Source organism: Pocillopora damicornis, chromosome 2 (genome assembly GCF_964200805.1).
Source record: "Pocillopora damicornis chromosome 2, jaPocDami1.2, whole genome shotgun sequence".
NCBI classification, from domain to species: domain Eukaryota; kingdom Metazoa; phylum Cnidaria; class Anthozoa; order Scleractinia; family Pocilloporidae; genus Pocillopora; species Pocillopora damicornis.
In genome coordinates, this window is record NC_142671.1 from 21,464,859 (window position 1) to 21,492,820 (window position 27,962).

The 27,962-nt window shown below is 37.3% G+C and overlaps 2 protein-coding genes across 2 annotated transcripts in view; one reads left to right on the forward strand and one right to left on the reverse strand.

The window, feature by feature from the left end:
* The first annotated feature begins 357 nt into the window (after positions 1–357).
* LOC113683952 (RRP12-like protein) lies at positions 358–27,537 on the forward strand. The gene is made up of 41 exons (XM_027201240.2): positions 358–806; positions 2,275–2,304; positions 2,606–2,659; positions 3,364–3,440; positions 4,139–4,244; positions 4,779–4,895; positions 5,421–5,544; positions 5,953–6,029; positions 6,836–6,889; positions 7,024–7,122; positions 7,537–7,628; positions 7,966–8,077; positions 9,132–9,232; positions 9,971–10,049; positions 10,427–10,462; positions 11,222–11,322; positions 12,041–12,082; positions 14,840–14,964; positions 15,256–15,320; positions 15,699–15,749; positions 15,894–16,002; positions 16,774–16,922; positions 17,514–17,581; positions 18,125–18,218; positions 18,587–18,745; positions 19,403–19,480; positions 19,864–19,972; positions 20,139–20,246; positions 20,343–20,446; positions 20,835–20,888; positions 21,101–21,192; positions 21,724–21,841; positions 22,554–22,600; positions 23,237–23,303; positions 23,501–23,618; positions 24,325–24,462; positions 24,599–24,630; positions 25,376–25,445; positions 25,519–25,577; positions 26,299–26,381; positions 26,985–27,537. Exons 1-41 carry the CDS (start codon positions 471–473, stop codon positions 27,076–27,078), a joined length of 3,828 nt encoding a protein of 1,275 aa, XP_027057041.2. The 5' UTR covers positions 358–470; the 3' UTR covers positions 27,079–27,537.
* Positions 27,165–27,962, reverse strand: part of LOC113683980 (myoferlin) — a 59,015-nt gene continuing 58,217 nt past the window's right edge. Inside the window, exon 60 of the mRNA XM_089197325.1 lies at positions 27,165–27,904. Coding sequence (XP_089053451.1) covers positions 27,872–27,904 — 33 coding nt within the window. The 3' untranslated portion in view covers positions 27,165–27,871. The remainder of the gene's footprint in view (positions 27,905–27,962) is intronic.

Consider the following 27,962-nt stretch of genomic DNA (forward strand, 5'->3'; position numbering starts at 1 on the left):
TTCTGTGAGGAGATTCCTCATTCGTGTGTTCTTGCGCGGGAGTGACCGCTTTTTTTAAACAAGATAATTTGGTATTGTCCATGGCTGAGTTGATAACTTAAATTAGCCACCGTTTAGAGTTTCAAAGCTGACGTTTCGAGCGTTAGCACTTCGTTCTCTTCGCCCTGACGAAGGGCTAACGCTCGAAACGTCAGCTTTGAAACTCTTAACAGTGTCCAATCTGTATCCTCTTCCACTGACGCAGCACCACCGTTTCCATAGAAACTTATCCCGCTTATTAAAGCACTTTTGCGTAATGATACACTACATTAGTATTACGTGACACTTTTTTTGGTACCCCGCTGTTCACTCAAAAATAGAGCGAAGGCTCGTGTTGACCACGAGGATCACTCGAATTTCGTAAACAGCGTTTATGAACAGTCTGAAAAATAGGCCCGATTATCATGTTTTAAAGACTTTAGACTCATAAAATGGTGCGTTTACGAAAAGGAAAACACAAAACGTGGCGAAAAGGCCAAAGCTGCGAGTCAAATCCGGCAACGAGAAAGTACAGAACGGCAGCAAAGAGAGGAAGCATCACAGGTCGTTCAACTCAGAATTCTAATTTAACTGTTGAAGCTCTCGCTAAACATGAAGAAAGACACGATGACGATGGCGACGTGGAGCTTAAAGAGGACGAAGGATTCAGTGTGAAGAGTGGACAAACGTTTGGTGCTTTCAGCATTAGTGGCTTAACGGACTGTTCCAATCCTGTGTTTGCTACTGTGAAGAGATTTTGGGATTCTCCTTCATCACAACACAAAGAGGTCAGTTGAAAGCGTTTTGATTTAAGCTTCTTCCATCGAGAACTGGCTCTAAAATCGGTAAATATACATATCGGGGAACTGAGACATATTTTTGTTTCACCTGGGCTTTTATTCCTACAGTGACCATCAGGTGACTGTAGTGTGATTTAATGTCTTGTGTAGTCCTGCAGGGAAGGACTGTTGTCAATGATAGGGTCCGAAATTTTCAGAAATTGAATACTAAAGTTATAGGAAAATCAATCAATGTCACTGTCAACTCTCCTTTATAGTACAACTCTCACCAGGATAATCATATATTGCAGTTCACTCTAACTCTCATGTTCCAACCGTTCACAAAATAAATGGTCTGTGGTGCAGTAATTAGATAATGGCATGATATGTGACTCACACTGTCCATAGACTGTATGATTTTATGCCACCATCTGCATTGGTGCACATACTGTAAGATTTTAAGCTTTTAATTAATGGTGTAAAATCACTCAGTATGTATATATATCAACTGGAAGAAATAACCTCTTTAATAGTTAAGGGCATATAATCTTACAGTATGTCCATTACCAACTGGAATAAAATTGCATCATAATTTAACAACATAAAATCTTATAGTATATCAAACACCAATTGAGCCAAATTACGCCGTTAGTTACTGTTATAAAATGTTACAGGATATATACATTACTGACTGAAAGAAATTCCACTGTTAGTTAATGGCGTAAAATCTTACAATATGTATATCTAACAACTGATTGAAATTACACATTTGGTTACAGGCATAAAATCTTTCAGCATGTATATATGGCAAGGGAATGAAATTATGCGATTACTTACTGGCATAAAATGTTACAGTATGTATATATACTGACTGAATGAAATCACACTGTTCATTACCAGCATAAAATGTTACAGTATGTAAATAAAGACTGAATGAAATTACACCATTAGTTACTGGCATAAAATCTTACTGTATATATATAAATTATCGACTGAAAGAAATTACACCATTAGTTAACAGTGTAAAATCTTACAATATACATATATATATGTATATATAAACCATCTGAATGAAATTATGCTATTAGTTACTGTTGTGAAATCTTACAGTATGAAAAACACCAACTAAGCCAAATTACGCCATTAGTTAATGGTATAAAATCTTACAGTATGTAGATATAATTACTGAAGGCTTAATTGACAAGGCCTTTTGTAGAAATCTCAGGAAGTTAGGTGAAAGATGAACTCACTCACTACATTTTCATGCAGAGAATATTTGTCCACTATTATATAGGTGAAGTGAATACCTAACAAAAGAAAAGTTTTAAACATCTGTGTGCATTACAGGCATGCTTTGTGTGTGCATGACACATGATTGTTTTTAGGTCTGGATTGTTTTATTACATAAAAGCAAGTAAAGATTTGTGTGTTATGAGCAACACAACAAAGTTTATGGATGAATTAATTTCCCTTCCAGGTTTGTGCTGTTTTGGCTGCAGTCACTGAGGTAAGATTTTTTCAAGAATTATTTTATTTTGTTTTCACACAATATATATATATATATACATACATACATACATACATATATATATATATATATATATATATATATATATATTTAAAATTTGAGGCATTTGTGAATGGTAAAGGCAAACATTGCCCAATGAAGGTTTAAAACATGGTCTCTAATGAGGCAGTCATATACACAGAGTAAGTTTGTATTGTAGGGGAATTTTGGTGTATCTGTTGTCAGTGGTAACTATATCATAACAGATATATAAAATTAAATCCATTTTTTAATTCTGTAGGTTATCAAATCAAAAGGTGGCAAGGAATCTGAAACAGAGTATTTTGCTGCCCTGGTATGTTAAATTTTATAGTTTTGGATATGCATGCCATGATAAACTCATAGAGAAAAGAATTATTAGTTGTTCGTAGTTGTGAATACGAAAATGTGATAATGGAAGTGGTCCTTGCTTTCACAGTAGGTGATCCAAGTTTACAGTGTAGGTTATTACTTAATAAAATAACTTTACGTTCTCATGCATTCAATTCAGCCCTCTGAGAATGTCTCATGTTAAGCATACTGATAAATGGTGTATATTTAAGGAGTAGATGTCCCTTTTTAAGTCATGAGGTTATGCAATGAATGACTTATTGCTGTCTGCTGGAGTGTGGAGGAAAAACTGGTGTAAATTTCCTTTGTAACTAGGCAATTTTATATTAAATTTTAGTTTATATTGAATTTTGGTCTGCAAGCACATTCACAGTTCTGCACATACATTGTACTGTTTGTGACAGAGGAAGAATATCCACACATGGTTACTGTTTAATGCGATTGTTTTGTCACTCGCTCATTTTATGGTCTCTGAAGACCAAATGAAAAAAAACAAAAACAGATCAGCTGGCAAGGATGAAGACTGACCAACATATAATAAATCTAATCTTTAAAAATGTTAAGACTAAACAGTAACTGTTGGTTTTCTCAAAGTTAAAAATCCAATCGGTACAGAGTAAGGCACAGAATGTTTGTATTGATGTTTTTTTCCATCCTTTTTGTTTAAAGATGACTGCTTTAGAGTCAGCTGATGAGATGGAAGCAATAGTAGCAATAACATTTTTGTTGAGTTTGGTTATTAAAAGGTACAAAGTTGTGTAATTGAATATAATGAATGATGCTCGTAAAGGGTAAACACTGATTTATGGATAGGTATTAACCAGTTGGGGACATATAACTTTATTCACAATATATTATTAAAAATATTGGGCTGTGAATATATGAAGGTCATATATTAGAACTGCAAATAAAGACATGAATATGAAAGTGATATTCACAGTTATGAACAAAGCAGTAGTGAAAAGAAGGCCTGAAAAAATTCAGGCCTGTATGGGATTTTAACCCGTAACCTTATGCAGTGCTCTACCAACTGACCCAACAAGCCAACTGGGAGCTGGTCACTGTGTTGGTTCCAAACCCATGAAGCGGCGAATAAACATCTGTGAATATATGAAAGTCATATATTTGAACTGTGGATAAAGACGTGAATATGAAAGCAATCTTTGCAGTTATGAACACTACTGAAGCAGTAGTGAAAAGAAGGCCTGGTAAAAAAATTCAGGCTTGTATGGGATTTGAACCCATGACCTTATTATTAAAAATATTGTTATTAATTTGAAGTTTTCATAAGCTTTTATCTGTGGCAGTTCAAAATGTAACAAGATGTATCAACAATAGACATTAGTAGAAATGATTGTCTCATTAAGTTGAAGGACAAAACTTCTTTGCAAATTTCAAAACAAAATCTCTTTTTTTTTCTCTCACTCTCTCATTTTTTTTTCAGTGTCCCTGATGCTATTCTTCAATCAAAATTCTCCAAGTCTTGTCAAGTTCTTGTCAAGATAATGGCATCTCATGCTGCTGATGGAACCCCAGGACTTCTTAGACCTGTTAGTAAAGTGTTCAGTGTCACTTTTCAATGCAAAATATATCTTTGTAGAACAAACTCAGGTTCCCAACACCACTTGCATTACATTTCATTATTACAAATAGGACTGAAACAGTGTCCACGTAATTTAATCATAATTATGTATTAATATCATGATGTACAGGGTTTTTGTAACATGTACATTTTTAAGGAGGTAAATGTCCTTTTTGTTCTTGGGACTTGGGACCAAGTGTAGGTTTCATTCATGGTTTGTTGTCTTCTTGATGGCATCTTGACTTTATAACTGAAGTGGCCTGCAAAATTCAGCTACAGACTAGGCAGTAAAGTCCTTGAGCTTATGTACATATTATATACAGTATAATATTGTACTAACCTTTTTCATGTATTGAAAAGTGCAATTTCACATCATGTCTCATCATGAGACATTGTTTTGCTACTACTGTTAAATAATTACAGTATACTTAAAGTTTAACATGGGGATGTACATGTATCCTTAGAAATGATGCAAGAGAATTTTTTCTGTTTTCTGTCCCAGCTGCTTGCCTGTCTGTGCAGATTACTCAGTGTTCAGGAAGGGGCTGTTTGGTCAGAATCATCAACAATAACAACCTACAATGGAGTATTGAGCTTTGTGGTTCATAATAAACCAAAGGTAAGGGAAAGGAAAATTGTTGACTGAATTAACCCCTTACCACCTTCATTTAGTGCAAACGAGAGTCAACTGATGTTAACATAGAACTTATTGGATGTGTCCTACATGTATATGGGACTCTCAGAAACTATCATCCCTCTGACTCCAAGATTGACTTGCATCTAATTTCTTTTTACAATCTCACCCCAGAATCATTCACTAAGGTTTCAAGAATAAACGAAATGACCAGCAACTAAAGAAGCTCTTGATTGTTAAACAAATTCTCCCTGTTGGGAGTTAGGAAACAAATGGAGAACAGTACGGAGAATATACATACTGATGTTGGGGTGTTAGGGGTTAACTTGTTACTTCCCAATATATCAGTGAATTAACCCTGGTACCTGTAAAATACATTTGTTCAAGATGTGGATGAACAAACTAATTACAGTGTAGCCAGAAGTTGTTTTACCAATATAAGACTATAAGAATAAAATTCCTGTTCATACATGGTTTTTGATAATTCTCAGCCATCTGTTTGTACTGCAGGTCCGAAAAGCAGCTCAGGAGGCAGTTAAAGTACTGTTAGAGAAGCCACCAGGAGATATGACACATCACCCTGCTTGTGGGGCAACAGCCAAATTCTGTGTTCAACAAATCGAAGAAAATGGAGGTATGCATATCTACTTGTATGGCATGATGATTAAGTTATCAATTACTGTATGTCATGATATTGCCGTAGTGTGAGAAAATTGCAAAAAGACTATTATAGCAGGAATGGACTGACATTTTAGTTTCCTCAGTGGACGTCTTTATCATCAGAGTTTTAAAAATGTAGAGTTGTTGAAACTGTAAATCAAATGTTGTGTTCCTGGTTAGTGAAGACTTCCTTAATCCCTATTAATGCCACACAGTCACCTGCATGGTCTGTACCTTATACAATAAAGCGCAGTTAAGTCCAGGTACTGATGTAAGAACGTTGCATCAAGCAAAACATTGCTTCAAGCAGTAATGTTTTAACCTGTTGAGTTTATTGTATCCCAATTCAATTTCTTTATTCTGGTATGGTCACTCCTTATAGGGTCTTCACAAGGTACAGCCACCACTTTACACATCATTGGTATTCTAAAGGAAATACTCCCTTGTCTTCCTGTACAGGTTTGTATCATTAAATTGTGGGGATTGTAATGTTACTGAATTTTTTTTAGTGGGTCAGATTTAAAGTTCCATAAAAATTCATTGTCATTCTTAAATTTTACATAAAATACAAAAATTGATCATAATGTGCAGTGATTGACTTTATTGCCATTTTAGGGAATTAGTTGGTGGCAAAATACACAAGTTGTTTTAGTCAGTAAAGTTATGGCTCCTTGACAAGGTTCTTTGTTTTTAGAAGTTTTTATTTGATTTTGTAGTGCTTCTTTAACTCATATTCAATATTTTCAAATCCAGCCGCAAATTAAATTTGATAAAGGTTGTATTGATAAAGGTTGTATTGTCAGGTTTGGGGAAGGAGAGCCAAAAAGCAATACAAACATGAGGAATGAAATTTAGAATCCAAAGTCTTTTGCTCTGAGTGTGCCTATATTTAAGTATAAACTAAAGGGCAGTACACATGTACTGCACCTTCGAATGTACCTGCACAAAGATTGCATGAATTGAAATTATTATTATGGTTTTATAGTACAGAACCCATCTTTAGCAACAAGCTTAATAATTTGAATTTTTTTACCCTTTAACTCCCAAGATTCCATTAGTGATTCTCCTTACTGTCTCCTATACAATTCATTTGATGTTAGTTTGGAGAATTTGAAATTTAATCAACCAATAATCCCCTTATTTATATTTTTTCTTTATTCTCATTACTTGTCTGCTTGCTATCATACTGATGGTGTAGGGAGAAATTCTGTCTCGGTCACTGGTGGGACTTAAAGGGTTAAAATGTTTTTTCCTTCTTTTCAAAGAATGTGAAGACCATTTGTGAGTGCCTTTTAAAGCTGATGACATTAGGAAATGTGGTATGTCTCATAGAACACTGTACTTATACTTGCATTACACTGTTAGTACTGTGTTGCAGTAATTCAAAGTTCAAAAACTCTGTCTGCTTCTCCTCTGGCTCATGTAATAAGATGTGTGTTTCTTTTTTTTCCAGATGGTGACAGTGAATTCTCTTCAAGCCATTTATAAGCTGCTCTGTGCAAACCCAGACACCACAACACTGAGCAAGCAGCTTAATGCTCAGCTAATCAATGTAAGAAGAAAGAGTACAAATTGTTATAATTTAAGCACATTTTACTCAGCAATAAATACAGTAAGGATTATTTTGTTTGGTGAAAGAACTGTTGAGGTAGTCTTCAAAACTTAGTGTCAAAAGTAAACCTGGTTTGCATTAGAGTTGTTTTACTTTGTCCTGTTATACTGAAAACTTTGCACCACCTTGTCAACCAACTGTATGCAAACCTAAAATCCATTGAGATCAAGGTCACTTGCTATTCTCCAGCATCTCAGTTTGAGTTCTCATCATGATGCCATACTTCTTTTTTGGAATAGCCATACTGTACTTTGGTTTTGGCTCTCAACACTCAGTTGAGAACTGCACTGAGTAGCAAATAAAATTTGCAATGTCAGTCATTAATTTTTTTGAAACATGCATTTCTTGTATCAGGCTCTATATGATTACCAACCTAGTGTCAATGACAGCAATCCATCACAAGCCTGGATTTCAGCTATAGAGAAGGCTTATGTTAACCTCGCAAGGTATGAGTGTGAACCTTAGGGTCTATAGATCTTGAAGTGCAAATGCTGTAAATTTGGAAAAGATTTACTGTAGCTCTTTTCATTATGCATCAAAATGGTTCTGGTAATGCTATCTTAATTACATGCAGATTCAATAGTGTAATTTGCATTTGTGACGTTAAAGCATCGGTGTACAGCTAGTTGTTAAATTTTGTGCATTTACTGTTGGAAAAATGAAAGAAATGACAAACCAAAGGGGCTTCTAAAAGGGAGGGAGGAAGCAATTCAGAGCTTCAAGATACAGTAACATTTGGTACTTGTACATTGTATATCAACCTTTTTATGTATTTCCTTGCAGATTAGATGCTACTCTTTGCTACAACCATCTGCCAAGATTTTTTTCTTCGTTGATGAGTTACTTTCTATCAGATCAACGAGTTCTCTCAAAAGCTGCACAGGACACAATGAGTGTAAGTACTTCCACCTAAATGTGAGTCTTTCTTCAGCCACTTTTAGAGTAATCTTAGAAAGATTGTTTTCCTCCCAAACGGTGTATGCACCCTGGGTGTTAGAGGTCCTTCTCCAAATGGGTGACCAAAACCTCGAAAATACTGGTACATGTAATTGTTCCAGTGAGTGCGTGTACATGATTGCACAACTGTGTGTACTGGAAATTTCGAGGATGTGAAACTTCTATTATTGAAGAAATGAATGTTTGAAAATACAGTACAGCTCAGAGGTAGATGGCCAACGCACATGCAAAACCTTCGCGCGTCAAAGCTTGTGTCTTGAGTGCGTTATTCAACGCAGTCAGCTTGCTTTTTTCTGCACTGTTTCGGAGTTCCTTGTTTCAAAATGCCGCCGCCAAAACATCGAATCAACATTTTCAAGGATGCGATGGCTGCCGTTTCAACGAAACGTTGAAACGACTTTTCATGATTCCACTAATATTTCGTATAATATGTTTGCGAAAGTTTTTAAGATGTGAACAATAAACTTAATGCACTTTTTTTCTGGACGATGTAAGATTCCAACCTGGGATCGTGAAAGCTTTGTTCTAAGAATTTAAAATCATTGTAGAATGATGGGACTCGATCGAGAAGTTGGCTAAATCGACTGACGCCCGTACGTCTTGTTTACTCTCATTCGACGCTAAAGCATTTCTCAGTTTTCGTTCCAATAATAATTATGTTATTGTTTCTTATAATTCGTTTCACGTTTTGAGTTTTCGTGTATGTTCAGGGTTTTAACTTATCCCTCAAACGTCAGAGAAGTCTGTTAAGATAAAATTACATTTCCCTCGCTGAACCAAAACCTGGCTAGATGAAAATTTCGATGAGTTTTTTGGGGTACTGAGTGAGACTTCTGTGCAGTTTAAAACAAAGATCTCAAAGCATAAATTCTAAGCCACTATTGTGTACAAAGATCAATGGCGTGTATGTATCTTTCGAGATGGAGTTTCGGCTCTTGCTATCTGATGTTTTGAACTAGGAAGTGACTGTATCCACTTTCTTATATATGCAGATTTTACTTCAAGAGTGTCTTGCTCTAGTTGCTGAAGAAGTCTGTGCAGAGATCACCAAATCTTCGGGTGCAAGCGCTACCCCGTTACACAAAATTATAAAGTGAGTGTCATCCTATGTCAGTGTAGCATGCTATGACATTCAATAGGCCATTTCTGATGTATTAAAAATTCTAACGTGACTCCGAGGCTAGAGGAAATAAAACAAAATAAATTAATTATTCTTCTCTCAATCTCAAAGTGATTTCTTTTGTTTAAGTCCCCCAAGCCTCGGAGCCAAGTTTGAATTTTAGTATATCGAAAATGGCCAATTGGAGGAGTATGGTCACTACCACATATGACAGGTTCTTTCTTACTGTCACAAACAAAGAAGACCAGAAATTATTCTTTCACATCACAGAGCATTTTTCAATTGAGTGTCCAAAGTATCCTGGGACTGAATTGGTGTTGCTTTACTTCTCTCTGTGATTGGCCTAGAAAACTCACGCCACTCTCTCAACCAATCAGATGCAAAACAAAACAGTCACGACTTGGTCACGTGTGTTTTTCCGTGTTTTAAGTAGTTTGGTTGGTGTCACATTGAGTTCTCATTGGCTCTTAAAGATCTTTTGATTACTCTGGTTTTGGGTTTTATGACACTCAATTGAAAAGCGCCCCAATTTAGAAACATAGTAGGCAAAACCGAATTAATAAGTGGGCATTAAGAATTGTTAGTTTCCTTGGTAGTCTCTAGTTTCTGATTTCTTGTATTAGACAAACTGAGGGTTAGCCACTTCATTAAAAGAGGCAATACACTGTCGTTAGCCAGAGCATCGTAATGAAATGCTTTATCTTTCTATAGATGCATAGAGTCAGGTCTTCAATATCGTTATCAAGGATCATGGTCTGTGATTTTAGAGGTCGTCAGAGTCTCATTCGAGGTGAATTTCTCCTTCTGAGTTTGTCTGCCTGTCTGTCTGTTAATATGCTTAAAGGGGTTAAGTTTCTACAGAAACTGTGTGGCTGCGTCGGTGGGGGAGTATAAAAAGATAATTTTGGTTTTAGCAACTGATTTGATAATGTATAATGGCCACCGATGGATTTTCAAAGCTGACTTTTCGAGCGTTTGGCATTCGTCAGAACGAAGTTTATTTGTTTGTTTGTCTAACTTGTTTTATTTACCTCTACACAAAACTCTAATGCTACAGCACTTCTTGTTGTTTACTTGTACACGTACATCTAGGTATAGGCCTTCTCTGTTATCAATTTAAACATCCCTATACGAAGTACAAAAAGCTGAGTCTCGTCTTTTCAACAGGTCCTAGGGAACCATTGCCCAAAATTGCTAAGAAAGGTGAGTTATTTAAACCAGTCGCTTGCTAGTGCGTGCGACTGATTTTGTTTTGAGTCATTTTCATTGTGATTTTACTTACAATGATTCAAACTCTAACCATTTATTGTACTTCGTGTACCTGGGAAGTTTGAGTTGTGGGGAGTATCTGTATTTTTCTATTCTTGCCATGCTTATGAGTGAAAATCCATCACAATCATCATTAGTTTCTGATGTAATATATAGATTTAGGCAAGCCCAAAAGCGGAGCTCGCATTTTTTTTCCCGCACCTCTCTTCAACAAAACTAAAGCCCTTACTATGGATAACGTGCGTGGTAATATTGATGGATTTTCATTCGCAACTTCTCCGTGTCCGTGTAGAGGACTGATTATAAAATAGTGCCCGTAGTACAGTTAGCCGCGCATGCTAAAATTAGCACCTTGTACGGTCGGTCGTACGGTCGTACATCCAAATTTTTTTCGGCTTGATGGGTTACTACTATTTTGTATAATTATAGGGCTACGCTCTGCGAGCTCCGCTATTACTGTACTCATGCATTTTTGTTCATATACATGCGACTTTTAATTCTTCGAGAAATAACCACTTGGCTGAAGGCCCTTGTCCCAGAAAACCAGGGTGCTCAGCTTTTAGAAATTTTATCCCAGCAAATTCGCTCACGTTGTCAAAAGACATAAGTTACTGGTCCGTGACAATTGTTCTTTGCAAGAGGGCAACCTTATTATGCAACCCATTTTAAATGTTTTATGTTCCTTTCTTAAAGCTTCTAGTTTCCCTCTGTGACTTGCGTGGCACACATCAATTCCCTTATGTCAACAAGTTGGACCGAGCCGTCGGCATGGCTATACAGAAAATGGGACCAAGGTACAGTGGTAAAACCACAACTCTTAGTGTTTCAGAGATCTGTTTAGTAACCTTCCCTGCTGGCTGCTGAGCTAGAAGATTGGTTATAAGAATTTTTTGTGATTGAGCCTATTTCGTTTGTGTCGAAAAACCTAAACCAAAGTAATCGCAACAGCCAATAAGAGGAAAGGAAAAATATCTCAAGAGCCAATAAGAAGTGAAAGCAAAGTTGAAACCTGTAAAGTGATTGAATCGTGGGAAAACGCGGGTGATCGAGTTGGGATTGCTTTTAAGCTTGATTGGTCGGGAAAGTGGCGGAGTTTTTGGACCAATCACGTACCAAGGAAGGCAAAATCAAAGTAGTCTCGGATTAATAAGGTAATTTGGTATTATAAACGGAGTCGTTAATACCAAATTACCTGTTATACTCTCCCACCGACGCAGCACCACAGCTTTTTTAGAAACGCACCCCCTTCATTCATTAGTGTCGGATTTCTTTCTACACAAGAAAATTGCTCTATCGAGGTATATTGAAAATACTGCAGCTGTACACTGTATCACTATTGTAATAAGAGTTTTGCATGGTGAAAGGGCAAGTAAAAGTCACAAGGTTTTCAGCTTTCACATTAATCTTATCGTCTTGGCACACTGCATATAGTTACTATACACTTTGTAAGCTTGATGAGGCAATTGTTCAAGATACGTTTAAGTCGTCTTACGGTTACTTTTTCTGTTTCAGGGTTGTTTTAGAAGCTGTGCCTCTTCAACTCGACAAGGAAATGTAAGGAGAGACTAAAGATATTTACAGCTGAACACATGTTAAAACAATATATCCCATTCATAAAGAGATGTACATGAACCACATTGTATTGTTTCTCAAGTTGACAGTCATATCTTATTCAACAGAGTGCAGTAGCTAAAGCTCTGAATACAAATTTTGAATGTCATTGATGGAGAACTATTTGCCCGAATGTGAAAAAATGTTCAGTGATTTTAGAAAAGCTCACTACATTATAGATTTTCATGTTTCCGAACGGTTTTTTATCTCACTGTGGGAGGTAAACCTAGAGGTAACGAGATGAAAATGAGCAGTTTTTACTCTCTCTTTATGGGATTCAGTTTTTCTGTATTGGCTCTCATTCTTCGCTGCGCCTACGTCTGCGCCCGCGCCTTAAGAGCCCACTGTGTGTCTGGCTTTTTTTTTTTTTTTTTTTTTTTTTTTTTTTTTAATTACAAACACAATGCTTACAATACAATATGAAACACCACTTACACTAATTACAATGCTTACTTACATTACTCTACTTACAGTCACTAATATTTACACTACTTACAGTCACTAATAATTACACTACTTACAGTATCCAGCCCTATTAACAACACAGTCTACTAATTATGCCATTACATACAAAAAGTACTATTTTCTTTTAACATTGCACAGTGACACATACCGGCGATGGCGACGCCCAGTTAATTCTCTAACAAAAATAAACTACAATAAACTAATAAACAAGGAAGAATATGAGATCTAAGTTTATGCATTGGTCTTCCATTCTTTTCCTTAAAAAAAGGGCAAACACAAAATTATATGAGAAATTCCCATCTAATTTGAAAATCGCGAAGCTTTCTGTTTCTTATAGCAATTATTTTTTCAACTTGTTTTTTAACTTCAACCTTGTGCAAAAACAATCTAAATATTGGAGAGGTGTTATTTTTTCTACATTCCCAAATAGTCAATTTCCCTAAAATTATCAAATAATTTAACAGATCGTTCCTCTGAAGTAAGCCAACCATAATATCTTTTAAAGACAAAATTAAATATTCGCCACTAAGATCAAACCACCAGACTGTAAATACGTTCCAAAAAGCTTGCACAAAGGAGCAGTTAAAGAAGAGGTGGTACAGATCTTCCGTATAGGTTCCACAAAAAGAACACTTGTCCGAATCACTTAACCCTATTTTGAACAATTTATCGTTTGTAAACAAAATGAAATTCAATACTCTGTATTGAAACGACCAAACATACGTTTCGCTCGCAACAAGATAAGGAATAGAGAAAACTTCCTGCGCATTTGAAAGCTCAAAATCCGCTGTCAACTTTTTAAAGCCATTCGGGATTCTCGCTTTACTTGTTATCATCGTAGAATAAAACTGTTTACACTTTGCAGTATATGCATTAAAAGATTTAGACTTATAATCAAAATTCATAGGATCGAGATTACCCGCTGTGGGGATGGGGCAGGAGCTTTTTGATTTCGTATTAATAATAGAAGATCTCAAGGCTGTCCAAGTCAGGAAATTAGTGTTAAGCCCTTTTTGCTTAAAGAATTCATAAGAACGCACATTGTCAACATCGAACTGTAAATCATTCAAATAAGTTATGCCCTTGTCAAAGTATGTTTTATAAAAAACAGGTTTATTATTAATTCGTATACCCTTATTATTCCAAATTACATTTTGAGAATAATTCACATCAGAAAAGGAGCATCTAAAATCCGCCCACCATCTTAGAAGCTGTAAGTAAAACTTACTAAGACTTAAGTCAAGATCATTTACATCATAGTTACATCTAAAAAGAAAACATCCTCCGTATTTTTTTAAGTTGTATTTGAGATAAGAAATCCAGGGCTCTTCCTTCTCATCTATGAGACGCGGAATCCAGGACAATCTTAATGCTTTAATATGTAGCTCAAGGTCTGTGAGATTCAGTCCACCATTCTCTAAAGTATTTATCACAGAAAGCCTTGTAACTTTATCAGGGCCTTTCCACAAAAATTTGTAGATCATTTTCTCCATCTGTTTAATAATTTCGGGTGGGGTTTCTATTATTGAGGAAACATATAATAATTTTGGGATTAGGAAAGATTTAATTATTGTTACTTTGCCAAACAGGGAGAGACCTCTGAGTTTCCATAAATTAATCATTTTTTGAACTTCATTTAATCTATCCTGGAAATTTTGTTTTATAACTTGTTCTTGATCACAGGAGAAGTGAATACCTAGGGTCTTAACACCTGTACACCACTCAAGGCCCAGAGGTGTTTCTAAAGAATTTTTGTTTTTTCCAACCCACATAGCTTTGGTTTTAGAAAGGTTCATTTTAAGCCAGAACATTTTTCGAAGTCATTAAGGATTTGTATTACTTTTTCGACTGATGAAATATTTGCTAGAGTAGCTGTCATGTCGTCGGCGTACAACAGAGACCTAGTCACTGTGTGTCTGGCTTACTTTGTGCATGTTCGTGAACAGTTTTTGTGTTATCCATTCTCCTCTAAACTTTGAGGCTGTTTGTTCTCTTACGGTCCTGCTGGACGAGCGTGGGGAAAAGCGAACGCATCATGAGAAAAGGAAAGGGAATGAAATATTTTGTCTAGTTCTAATCTAATATCGTCCATATCTCTTCGCCCGAAGCTGTCCCTCCAAACTTATAGAATGATAAAAAGATGAATAGCAATTCTCTCAGCTCGCATCGTCCACTCCTTGCAATTGATTTATTTCAGCATTGACATTAGACATTATTTTTACTTTCATGTTCCAGAGGTGGACCTTGCAACTTTCCACGCAGCTGGCTTCTGCCTGTTTTGAAAGATAACATCAAAGACACCGAGTTAAAATACTTCTTTGAAGTTTTGCTGCCACTGTCAGCTGATCTGAGAGCCAAAGGTATGACAGCTTCTTACATATGTCGTAAAACACCCGCCGCACTGCTTTTGAAATAAATACAGCACTCTGACAGTACAGGAACAAGCAGGACGTCCTTGATTTTGTACACATTTATTCTTTCCGAAAACCTGAATAATACTTATGGCGACTTCCAAAGAGTCCAATCCAGACGTTTACGTGACTGCTTCCACTTGTTAACCGTTAAACCCGTAAGAGTGATTGGCGTCCTATTTCTCCTAACAGAGGAGTTTCCTTTAAGAGAGATTCACGTGTATAATTTTTTCCTTTTAGCTACAACTCTCAAGGAAGCAGGGAAACTACTCGAGAGTAAAGTATATGACACTTTGCAACTACAGGTAAAAATAAAAACAAAAAAAGTGACGTATTGGCTACACTTAAGGACTCCTTTCATCGTACTCGTTTATAAGCATGTAAATGTTCCTACCTGATCTCATCGACTTGTGTAAAAACAAAACATTCCTTGTCCTGCGCTTGCGGCAAGACTATTGGCTTTTTTTTTTCTTTATGGTATAAAAAATATGTAGAAAAAAATTGAATCGTCCCTAAAAATATCAAAAGGAAACAAAAGTGGGTAAAAGGAAAACTGAGGAATATTCGAAAACAAAGTTTATTTAAAAACGATTATTTTGTGCTGCTTACTTAATATGTAATGAACCGCTTTAGTTTGTACTTGTGGGATAACCTGATAATGATACATGTATATTTTTTTTCAGATATGGGCTCTTTTACCAGGATTTTGCACTCGACCGACCGACATATGCCTGGTAGAGTTCATATTTCTACTCAGATTTTTTTTAATTAAGCCATTCGTGATAGGAAACCATGCCATTAATATTTACACGTTACTGATCGAACGAATATAAGATTTTTAATACAGCTAAATCTTTCGAAATCAATTTCCTTTGCAGTCATTCAAGTCTGTCGCTCGAATATTGGGCACGGCCCTTACAGAGAGAGCAGACTTACGTTCAACAGTGTGCCAAGCTTTGAGGCTGCTTATTTCCAAGGTGTCGGATGGTAAGGCCATCACTTGAAATTCTGGTTTTTTTTATCATATCTTAGATGTGTGGATGTACAATGAGAAGATATCGTGTTGAAATTTCAGCCCCTCGGAGGTAAAGGCATTCTCACGTATTTTAAAACGAGACGTGCCCCTCGGAAACCAGTCGCTTCGCACGAAAAGCGACATACAAGAAAGTAACGACGTACGTTACCTTGTTTTGAGGCGAATAGCAGGGCTCGGTTGTTTAAAAAGCATATACATTGCTAATCCAGCGGATAGGAGTTTTAAAAGCGTAGTAACTTTTCGATCGGATAGAGATTTATCCAGTGGATAGGGTTTTCCAGCCTGTAAACAACCTGGGCTAGGTTATATGAGTTTGTTGTTGTTCCCGTTTTGTTTTAGCCTATCGTTATATTTGTTTTGTATGGATTTTTTTCCCGTGAGACTCTGTGGCCCAATGTAAATCGCGTTGAGCTGCTGATCAAAAAGGGTTGGATCTTAGGAAGGACATTGTGTTGTGTTCTTAAGCTGGACCGGCGCAGCTGTCACACATGGGTTTAATGGGTACCATTGAATAGTGGCAGGAATCACGACAAAATAGTGGGGAAGGGGGAGGGCTAGGGGCTAGTATTTCATCTTTGAGGAATGGTGATACCCCTTGTCACTGTGGGATCAGCTATGATAACCACACGAGTCATTCTTTATCTGATGCAGACCCTACATCAACTTTGTTGTGCAAAGGTAACAGATCGCTAATCATACTTTCTTTTTGCTGAAACTGTCAGATGCAAGCAAAAAGGAGTTATCCCAATACTCAAAGAACTACCTTCCAATCCTGTTTAACTTGTACACTGCGGAAGACGATGAAGGGGATGCTGATAAACTGGCAATACTGGAGACAGTCAGAGTTTACCTGAGCATAACAGATCACAAAGTTAGTAACTTGCCTTCTATGCTACTCCATTTGCCAAACCGCATCACAAGGGAGGATAAGACAAAGTTCGTGTTCCTTGTGATACAAAAAAATTGCGAGCTACTCTTGCACTGTCAATGCGCTGGATAGAGAAGGAAAAGACGAATTCATTGATAGCAAATTGGCCAAAAAGCAAAAGGAATTATGCGACAAGACGCTTGGGTCGATTATTGAAACAAGGTCTAATTTGGGCCGTAGTTTTAAACAATCAATAGAATTCGAATTTTCCTCATAAGTAGGGTTTTTGAAATAATTCCATCCTTCTGTTTTATTAACCAGCCCTTTGTTTTCCCTAAACTTGTACACAAGGAAAAGCCTGGTAAAGAGTGTTTTCACAAATTATCGCGTTTCTCGTTGCGTGGGCTAAGGTGCATGCAAAATTTTGCTCGAAAGACAAGAAACGTTGCTCGGTGAAATTTTAAATAAATTCACAACTTATTGCATAAGACCCAAATGAACATTCTCTCCCCTAGAATTATATAAACACATTAATGTTCGGACGAGCCATAATAAAATCCTGTTACTTAAAACTTGTCCTATACCTTCTTCTAGCTCGTGGCCACGTTCTTCTCCAAGGGTCTTGAAAAGTTAACCGACGGTAAAAGCAACGGAAAACCACGGTACTAGATATTATTTGAACTTTTTTTCCATAACTCTTATTTGTCACCCCCTCTCCTCCATTTCAATGTTGCCTGGTGTTAACAAAGTGGTCCCTAATTTTCTTGCAACATTGTTAGGGAGAAGAGAGAGGGGAATTTGAAGTAACTTAGATGTAAATTACTAGATTGCTATTTATTGTGTCGACTACCTACTAAAGGGAGGTGTGCCAACTACTTCGCCCCTCATCATAGAGAGATCAGTTATGACGCAAGATGGAATAGAAATGTTAGCTGCTAAAAATTATAATAATGATAATGAAAACAGAATCCTTAACTCAGACACAAGCCAAAGCAATTTAAACGTAGGTTCTCTTCTCTTTTTACCTCTGAATAGAATAGACTGCTAGCATAGACATGTACCAGGCGATTGCTGTCAGTTACACCGTACGTGTAAATGACAACGATCTACGGTAGATGTACTCTGCTTACATGTATGATGCAAAAACTTGAGGAAGTGTACATTTAAATAAAAATAATAAGTACTTTTCATTTTTCTTTTTTCAGACATTTGATGATGGACTTAGTTATCGCGATGGTGCCCTATGTGGATGGGCAAAATATAAAGAAGCTCTATGATTTGGCGTCGCCATGGTTACAGGTGAATACAAGAGAATGAAGTGTCCAGTGTGAACACTTTGAGCTTGTTTTGTTTGTGCAACAAAGAAAAATTTTCAAGATTTTCGCAAATTTCTAATAAAGGCATGTTATAGCAAAGTACGCGATTTAATAACTTCACCGAAGTTGTGGTTTTTGTTTGCATATGTGTGTGTTTTTTTTGTTTTTGTTTTTTTTTTTGGCTTTCTTAATTTTTTGTGTCTTGCAATGTATCTTCAAGGAGGGCAAGGATTGAGAAGATTAACTCGAAATAATATTATAATAACTCTAAAAGCATTCTAGTTAGAGGTAAAACCATATGACACGAAGTAATAGTCATGCATCACCTTTTGCGTGCTGTTTATATTCAAGGCCACAGATATTACGCAGCAGAAGAAGGCTTATCGCGTATTGGAACAGATTTGTGGCGCTGAATCTGAGAGCAGCCAAGAGTTCGTCGTTTCACATCTTAGCGAACTTCAAGAAATTCTTTTAAAGACATTAGCGGCGTCAAGTTCAGCTTCTAAAACTGTGAGTACTGTTGAGATGATGAGCTAACCTATGAGAAATTCTGAGTCTCCTGTTGGGGATTTGAACCATAATTTATAAACGTACAATACTCTTTGTCATGGTATGAAGATGACGACTTGGATATAAAAAGAAAGAGGATTACTCCCCTTTTTTTCTTGCGGGGGGGGGGGGGAAGGTGGAAAGAGGGGGGGGAGGGCGAGGAACACGTTTGCCTTGTAGAAACTTGAGGAGCTGGTGAAGGGCTACCTGCGATGAATCAACATCTGTTCATGGGGTGCTACAATTTACATGCAGTGCAAACTCCTGCATAAACCCTTCACACTATGAGTGACCAGCTGCCAATTTCTCCTTACAGTCTTATGGCCGAATCAAACTTTAAGGTCTTCGGAGAAAAGGAAATGATCACTTACTATGGAAGCTCTTGATTGTTATACAAATTCTCCTTGTCTGCACTTAAGGAACTGTATAGAGAACAGTATGGAGAATATGCATGCTGAGGTTAGGGTGTGAAGGGTTTATGGGCCACGTAAATGCTGCGCGTAATGATTTCGGTAAAATTTTCTGGTCCTTTTCTTTTACGTTAAAGCATTTGACTTTAACACGAGTCTAGATTTGGCGAAGAAGGTATTTTAATTCTGTTTCTCTTCTCCTTTTTAGCCCCGTTTGCGCTGCCTTGCTCATATAGTTAAAAAGGTGGAAGACCCTGCAGAGTTTATTCAAGCCATAATTCCTGAGGTAAGTCAGCCAACTTCCTCAAAGAGTGATTTTCAAGGGAACATCTAACACAACTCAGATTACATTGGTTTTGTTTAACTGGTTGGTCTAGGAAAGTCACCCAAACCTCTAAACCAATCAGATGCAACCAATAAAAAATCAAACAGTAAGCGATAGCAAGTCGATATCTTGCGCTTACCCGTTCTTCGAGCGGTTTTTTTTTTCTTTCAGTTCTCATTTCCTCCTGGTGACATTCAGTTTTCTTTCTTCTGATTGGCTTTTTTGATCACATTGTTCTTGGTTTAATGACACTCAATGAGACAAGGTTAGAAGTTTTTAACTGTACGGACAATTTTCAGTTAATTTTCGACTGTAAGACGCAACTGTTCGTTGTCTTGTTCAAGGTGATACTTTGTTCCAGAGAAGTTGCTGTTAAAGCTCGCACATCGGCCTTGACTTTACTGATCGAATGCTGCAACGCCAACTTCCGTTCGTCGGGCAAGACAAGACAAGGTGAGGAAATCTCTGAAATAATAACAACATTTCTGAAAACGCCTTGTGACGTTTTTTTTCGGATACAGTTAATTCATTCTTCAGAGGTTTGAGTGTTTTTATTTTACAGGTTAGTTGTTCTGTTGAATTCACTTGTTACTATTTTATATCTCTTATTTTGTTTTAGAATGTTTGATCTCTTTTCTGGAGTTGGTGGTTGCGGGCATCGCGGGCTCACCGCACATGATAAGTGCCACTATCATATCCCTGTCTAAGGTTGTGTACGAGTTTCGACGTGAGTATTAGACCAGCATCAAAAGCACATTTCGAGTTAAGCAGCGCCTTACGTTTATTGAATGGTTAACGTTGTGTTTACGCTTTCAATTTTCAGACGATGTTCCCAGTGCTTTGCTAGAGAAACTTATACAAGGTATTTTAGTTTGTCTGCGATCCACTGCTAGGGAGGTGATCAAGTCATGTCTAGGCTTCTTCAAGGTAAGGTTTCCTTAATATTTAGAGTGATACGCAGTCGGGAAGCTTACTTTTTCATCCCTTAAGCGATGCAAGTGACATGCTCCACTCACCGCGAAATTACTGTCGCATCGTGCATCGTACTTAAGGTCAAGTCGCTCACATCTTGATACTTTGACTCACGTTCCGCGTAACAGAGAGATTGCAGGATTTTTAAACTAAAACTCATCGAAATAATGACTATAATCGTTTGAAATGCAGAATTCTTTGGCTAAATTTCCAAAGCCTGAGCTACAAGTGTATTTTTTTTTTAGACGTGGAGAATATCCTCCCGTTACTTTACACTGTCCTCTTGCTACTACAATTCTCAATTGAAACCTCTAAGTTTTACAATCGTTTATTTTTTCCACAGGTTATCATATCTGTTATGAATCAACAGGACTTGCTTCCCTATCTCCAGGAACTCGTAAGTGAAAAAATGAAGATCCATTAATTTAAAAGATATTTTTGTGAAACTCGTGGTTACAGTAGTAAATGTCGTTATTTGCGAAGGGAAAGCTGTACTTCAAACTGCTGAGAGTTGAATCATTGTGGCGTCTCGCATCAGATAATTCATTAAAGGACCAAGTGCTGTTGAAACTACCTTTTAGGAAATGTTGTTTGGACTTTTTTTTGTAGATTGGTGGTCTGGTAGCCTGGAACGACGATGCCCGTCGGCGCTTTCGCTTCAATATCAAAGTTCTGTTCGAACGTCTCCTCAGGAAGTTTGGGTCAGTAGTAGTAAATCTGAGCCGTTTATATTTCAGTTGGTTTCCTTTATTAAAATCGTAATGTTATTTCCTCGTTTTGTTTATATTGATTACTTTCCTGCTACCTCAGAAAAATGTTGAGTGTAGCCAACACACACACCCAAAGATTCTTGAAATGATGGTTTGACCTTGATATCGGTATACTTGTGAAGGAAATGTAGATTTTGCAGAATTTCTTAAAACTCGAATCAAAACTTGAACATGAATTAAATTTTATTTCGTTTCTTTGTTTTAACGGCCAGTTTTGGGAAGAACTGCAAGGTCTATTTTCCATCGCTGGAGAGTATACGCCGAATACACTGACGTGTACCTCTCGTTCATCAAACCCCCAAAAGATACGTTTTGGTGGGAGAATGGTACCCAATTAGAACTTAAATTTAGTGAATCGTTGTATATTAACGTTGCTCGGGAAATATTATGATTTGAAATTATTTTTGAAAAAAATTATGAATGACGAACGTCGGATTTTATTGTGATTGCTCTGTTTTTTAGATACCAAACAATCTACAAAAGTACCCCTGAAGAACATCAAAAATTAGTTCACAACACTTACAAGACAACTCAGAGACTAAAAAGGCAGAAAATGGCGGCAAGGAGAGACAGAAAATCCGTGAGTATTGCTTGAGTTGGTTCAAATTTTGTCATAATTTTGACTGATTGGTTACAGGACTTTATGTCCAATTATGTGTATACTGAATATGAAAGCAATCTTTGCAGTAATGAACACTACGTAGAGAACATTTCCCAGTTGACTTGTTATCTCAGTTGGTAGAGCGCTGCACCGGCAACGCAGTGGTCCTGGGTTAAAATCCCTGTACAGGCCCCGTACAGGCCTGAATTTTTTTTCAGGCCTTTTTTTTTTTTTTCACTACCGCTCAAGTAGTTTTCATTACCGTGAATATCACTTTCATATTTATTTCTTAAACCGCAGTCCACATATATCATTTTCATATATTCACCTCTTTTATGTGTATACATCCTGTTACGAGATCGTCTGACATTGCTAATCGCTTGTATAGTTGGACCTCACTCGGTCGTATTATCATTAAAAATGCTGCTATCTGTTAATATAGTATAGTTTTGTATGCGTGTGTATTATGCTACCTTCAATTTACATGGAAAAGAGCAACATACCAACAGGAATATCGAATTCAAATTTTAAACGTGAAGTTGTTCCCTGTTCTTTGCACTGTAGCTCTATGGTGATAACGCATTAGAGACTCAATACGTTTTGAAAAGTTGTAGAATCTGTAATTGGGTACCTTCGTTTCCAGCTTTGAGTCTTGTTTGTAACGTAATTCGACTTAATTCAATCTCTCCAGCACGAGGACAAAGAAGGATTCGATCAAGAATCGCCACAACTTGAAAGGTTGGTTTTTGATATAGCGGAGGCGCAAGTCCCAAAAGTAGCTTGAGTAAACAACGCCATTGCATCACCAGTCCCACTGCACAAAGGGATTGCATTTGGGTTATCATCGATTTACATTTATCGAACTTTTATATACCAGTTGTACTAATATTGCTAGTATATTTGGGAACGCTCTGAGTTCGGCGTAAAACGAAAGAAACCTTTTTTTAATCCTTTTTTGTCATAACTTTTTTTTCGCCCTGATGATTCGAGGAGGAAATTCTGGAGGGCCCTCTGATATGATATACCTCTGTTCCAAGAGCACCTCTCTTAAAGGCTATATACAAACTTGTTCATACTGAAAAGAAGTTCCTCTATCCTTTGTATCTAATCGCTGCTTTGAACGGACAGGGGACACTCTTCTGTTTTCGTAGGTGTTGTTTGATCGAAGGTTCCAGTGAAGTTCGTTTAACATTACACTATTCAGTGAACAGTTTGCGTTCAGGAAAACGTTCAATCATTCAGTTGATGAGAAAAGTCTCAAAGCGACTGTGGTCTGTTCTACGCCGCGATCGTAGCTCGTGGATCGCACTATCCGATTTAGTTTGTCTCGTACCACCTACTTAGAGTTCACGTCAGTGCAACGTTTACTTTTAGTTATGAAGATCTTATGTTTGGAGAAGATGAAGAGGAGGAGAGACCTGGTATGAAGAAAAAGAAACAGGTATCAACACCCGTTCCAAACATGCTTCAACGCCACATTTGTTTCAAGTTGATATTAGGGATGTTTTACTACTGATGAGTGTCTGATCTTTGTAGGAACCTGAATTAAGAAAGATGATATTTGTTCTTGTTGAGCATAGGGAAATGCCGTGGAAACAATAATTAACAGAATTTTGAAACTTTTTAATCGACTCGCAGGCTGCCAAAACAGGTCAAGCCGGTGAACGTGTGAAAGGTCCAAAAGCCTGGATCCGAGAGGGAACTGAAGAAGAGCCTGTGGATTTTCTTGACCCGGGAGTGGTGCAGAGGGTTGTGGGTAAGACATCTCCTAGCATCCAGGCCCCAGTTGTTCGAAGGCTGGATAATGCTATCCAGTGGATAAATCTGTATCCGGAGGTTAGCGCAGTACGTTTGTAAACGCTTATCCGTTGTATAGCAATTTATCCCTTTGATAGCGTTATCCAGGATGCTTAGGTACGTTTTTGCGCTTAAGTAAAATGTTAGCTTTGAAGGGAATATTGCTTGCTTATAATAAGCGAAAAATAATAAAATTCATAGCGGTTTAAAATCACTTAGTTAACGATAATGCCACAGAGAAAAACCACAGGAAAAATAGGAGCATGCATGAACAGTTAGATAAGTTACTCTGTTAGGCTGATACTTTTTCAATCCTTACAATGTCATGGAACATTTGATGACAGAAGAGTTTTGCGCCATACATGATTTCAACTTTTTTGCGGCCAAAAAGAGAGAGAAAAAAAGACTTACTGAGAATCCATAGCTACATGAACTAGCTCAAGATCGTTTTGCGGACGATACTGTCATGGCAACAGTTGGAAGATGTTTTCCTCTGTGAATGTTTGGTAGAAAATGTAGCTCAAGAATGCATAGTTGAAACTGCTGTATCTGAAGACACTCTTTGCTAACAATGGATCTCAGAAGTGTTAGAGAGAACGTCTGAATCCATCAAGATGAATGAATTTAAAGTCCTCCATTGACTTCATATTTTTGTTCGTCCCAAGCAACGGATCCAAAAAAGCCTACCAAACGTAAAGCAACAGATGATTTCCAGGTTTCTTCCGATGGAAAGCTCATCATCCAAGATAACGAGGACGAGGAGGAACAACACGAGCCTGGATCCAAGCGTAAGAGAAAATCAGGTACATGTCCTGTGAGACGACTTCAGGAATTATATTGTAGTTGTTGATGTGTAAGACTGCTCATTCAAACTGCCCTTCGTTAGCGTGTTATCCATCTGCGTATTTGTAACTGTGATTATGTTATCATTTTTGACAGGTCCGGAGGACCCCGTGGAGGATATGGAAGAGGTAAGCCGTGTTGTATTGCTGATACACTTGTGGGCTGAGCCTATGATAAGAAATAAGCAAAACATACACTGAAGTCGCACAATGCGCACTACGGGGTCAGTAGTATTGACGCAGCCGCCACCGCTGACCCACCCCTCCCCCCCGAAAATATGTAAATCAATACGAAGAAATAAAAAGTGAGCCACAAATGAGCCATGCCTCGCTGACGAGACCTAACAAGGCTGGGAAAGTAGTTCATGGCTGTAACCTTAGTAGCTCTTTTTTCCATTTCATTTTCAATAGGAGATATAGTTTTACTATTACTGACAGGCGTAGTTGTGCACATTTTGTGACTTAATGTACTATTTCGTTTAAGCGGCCACCTGCAAGAAAACCCACAAGTGGAAAGGGTAACTTAGCTAGAAAAAGAAGCAACCATCTATGTTCTTGATAGAATACATAACCATTTCCGTTCATGATAAAATAACAACCATTTATTCTATAATAAGAGTTTCTATCAACAAAAGGATTACTTTCTGTTAAATACCAGAAGTTGTGTAACAAATGATTCAATTCACTGACTTTTTGTACGGGTGTTACAGAACTGCTTTAAAAGACGCACGAACCGATGTCGTATTATTATTATTATTGATATTATTATCATTATTATTATTATTATTATTATTATTATTATTATTATTTTGCTATGAAGAGTTGTCACTAGTTAAAGATTAATTCATATAACATTTTTCCACATTTCTTCAAGGATCCATTCCCAGGGAAAAAGAAGCGGAAATCTTTTGGTGGTAATAATGAAGATGATGCGCTCATTGAAGGTTTGTTTTTTTTTCGTTGGCATCTGCTCTGTTGTTATGACGTAGAATTAACTACCTTAAGTTTATCTAACAGAGGTTCCTTCGAGACGTGAAAAGAGTGATAAGGCGTTTGGAGCTGAGTACAAAGCGAAGGTATGGGTTAGTTTTGTTAACTGTCTCTCATTACCCTCCTGTCCTCCTTACTGATCCGACACGTACTGTCTTATTGACTAACTGAGGGACCGCCTGACTCTCCGATAGACCGAGCGATTTACTTGTTGACCAACTAATTGATTCATCGATTGATTGATTGATTGACTGATTGATTGATTGATTGATTGATTGATTGATTGATTGATTAAGGGATTAATATGATCAAAAGACTGACAAGTCGATTGGCGGATTGGCCGATGGTTTCATTAAATGATCAAGTCATCGCCTTATTGATTGTGTTCTCGAATTTCTTCCTCAGTGTTAGGCTTAATGCTTCCTGTTGCGGTCTCTCACTTTTCGTAAAGTTAACTTCCTTTTTCACCCATTGACAGATGTGTAGATAAATCAAAATGGAAAATTAGGTACAATATTACTTTTCTTCTCAATGTTGATCTTTCGTTTCGATTGCCATTTTGAAGAACTGCATATAACTAGCAAATACCTGACATTTTGTCGACTGCTTTATTTTTTTTGAGCGCCCTTCTCGAGTCTGTTATGCAGCTTTGTCAAAAGAGGGACTTTTGCGAGACCAAACGGCGGCTGCGACAGAGACTATAATTCTTTGGTGCTATAACGAAAATGTTCGTGTATTGAACTGTTACAAAGAAGCCAGGATTGAATCTCTACTGATACTAAGAAATTCTCTTCATTAACTCGATAGAAAGCGGGCGGTGATGTGAAGAAGAAAGGAAAACCAGATCCATTTGCTTATGTGCCTCTCCAATTAAATATGCTCAACAAGAGGTAAGTGCTGACCTGCCTCAAAATTTATATTATTTGATTGCAGCAGGGCTGAGGGATCCTGAAATTTCCCGGTTCCTCTCCTTCTTCGCCTCTCTATCGTGAAAAAAGAACGCTATCGCAACTCACTTCCCAGAAGTAGTTTTTGCTTGTCATACTTATCGTGAGGAAAGTATGACAAGCAAAAACCTCTCAAGACGCGTCTCGTTCATCGCAAAATGAATGGTGTGTTCCACAAGTCGCGTTCCCCTTTTCGCAAATATGGTGTGCAACGCCTGTTAAACCAATGTACTTTCTAATTTGACCTTGCCATAGTGTGTCACATCTTTTCAACAAAATAATCGTTCTCTTGCGTTTTTGCAAAGTTGTTGTCAAACGTTAGGGACAAAGTACATTCACTGGCAAAGAAATAGGAAATGTTTTGAGGAACTATGAAGCATATTGATAGGCGACTGCGGCGTTTCTCTTTTCGTCTCTCTACTTTACCTTGGATGCTTTATCACGATCTTTCTTGTCACTTTGAAAGTGACAGCCACTATGTCATCCCATGGCTCTTTATCGAAGGCTTTTGTCGTTAATATATCAATTGATTGATCTTTGTCACAGGAAACAAAAGAAAATGACGGGCCAGTTTAAGGGCCTGGTACGAGCTACGAAACGCGGAGCAGCGAACGTCAGGCAAAAGAAAGGGAAAAGATGACATAAAATTCTCACAACGCCATGAGCCGTCAAATGCCTGTGGGGGTGGTGGGTGATTGGGAGAATCATCGAACGAGACACATTTGGGAAATATCCATTTTATTCTCTTTGCAGCTGAAGAACTATCCTAGAAATCTCCCCCAAACTACCCATTTATTGATGATTTTAACTCGTAAAGCTTTATGGAAAATGAAACTCTCATTTTTGCTCAGTGAAGCAAAATAGAAGCTCCCTCTACTTTAAGGTAGGGGGTCACGCTGTTTTATGAACAAGAATGGCAAGGTACTTACCAGTGAGAATTGTTTAATAAGCGCAATACGAAGGACACGACAAAAAAAGATGGTGGTAGAAAAGGGGGCTGAAAACTGATTCCTGCCCCCTTCACTATTTTAGTCGAGATTACTGGAAATATATTCACTTTAGTTTGATTGAACTAATAAATCGAAAAACTCTTTAGCTATCTACATTGTCGGTATTAAAAGAGTAAACTCATTAAACTATTTGACTAAATCACCAAATTTTGAACTAGATTCCTTGAAACGAATACAATCACCTCTTTTGGCTAAGTACTAAAAATTGAAAAATTCAAAGCCTAATCTGTATTATTTAGCCTAAATGCAGCCTTAAAATCTTGTGGATGCACAACTTTATTTGCTGACTAGTAACAAAGCTTTCCTTTACTCTGCGCAATCAGTCCCTGATTGTTTCCAATATGAAGCCGTGTAAATGCAGGGCCGAGCTTGATCCTTTCAACTTTTATTTCCAAAGAATTGACCAACTGAACTTTCAGCCCTTTACGCATTTAGCATTTTCTTCATGGTGTATCCCTACAAGGTGAAACATATATGTGTTAGTTTTGTTTTAAAACATGGTGACGGTGCGGAA

What these genes read in the sequence shown, in the direction of transcription:
- LOC113683952 (XM_027201240.2), top strand. Translation starts at nt 471, where the DNA reads ATGGTGCGTTTACGAAAAGGAAAACACAAAACGTGGCGAAAAGGCCAA. An exon ending in TGAGCATAACAGATCACAAA is followed by an intron (nt 16,923 to 17,513) that starts GTTAGTAACTTG and finishes ACCTTCTTCTAG; the next exon opens with CTCGTGGCCACGTTCTTCTC. An exon ending in TTCCCTATCTCCAGGAACTC is followed by an intron (nt 20,889 to 21,100) that starts GTAAGTGAAAAA and finishes TTTTTTTTGTAG; the next exon opens with ATTGGTGGTCTGGTAGCCTG.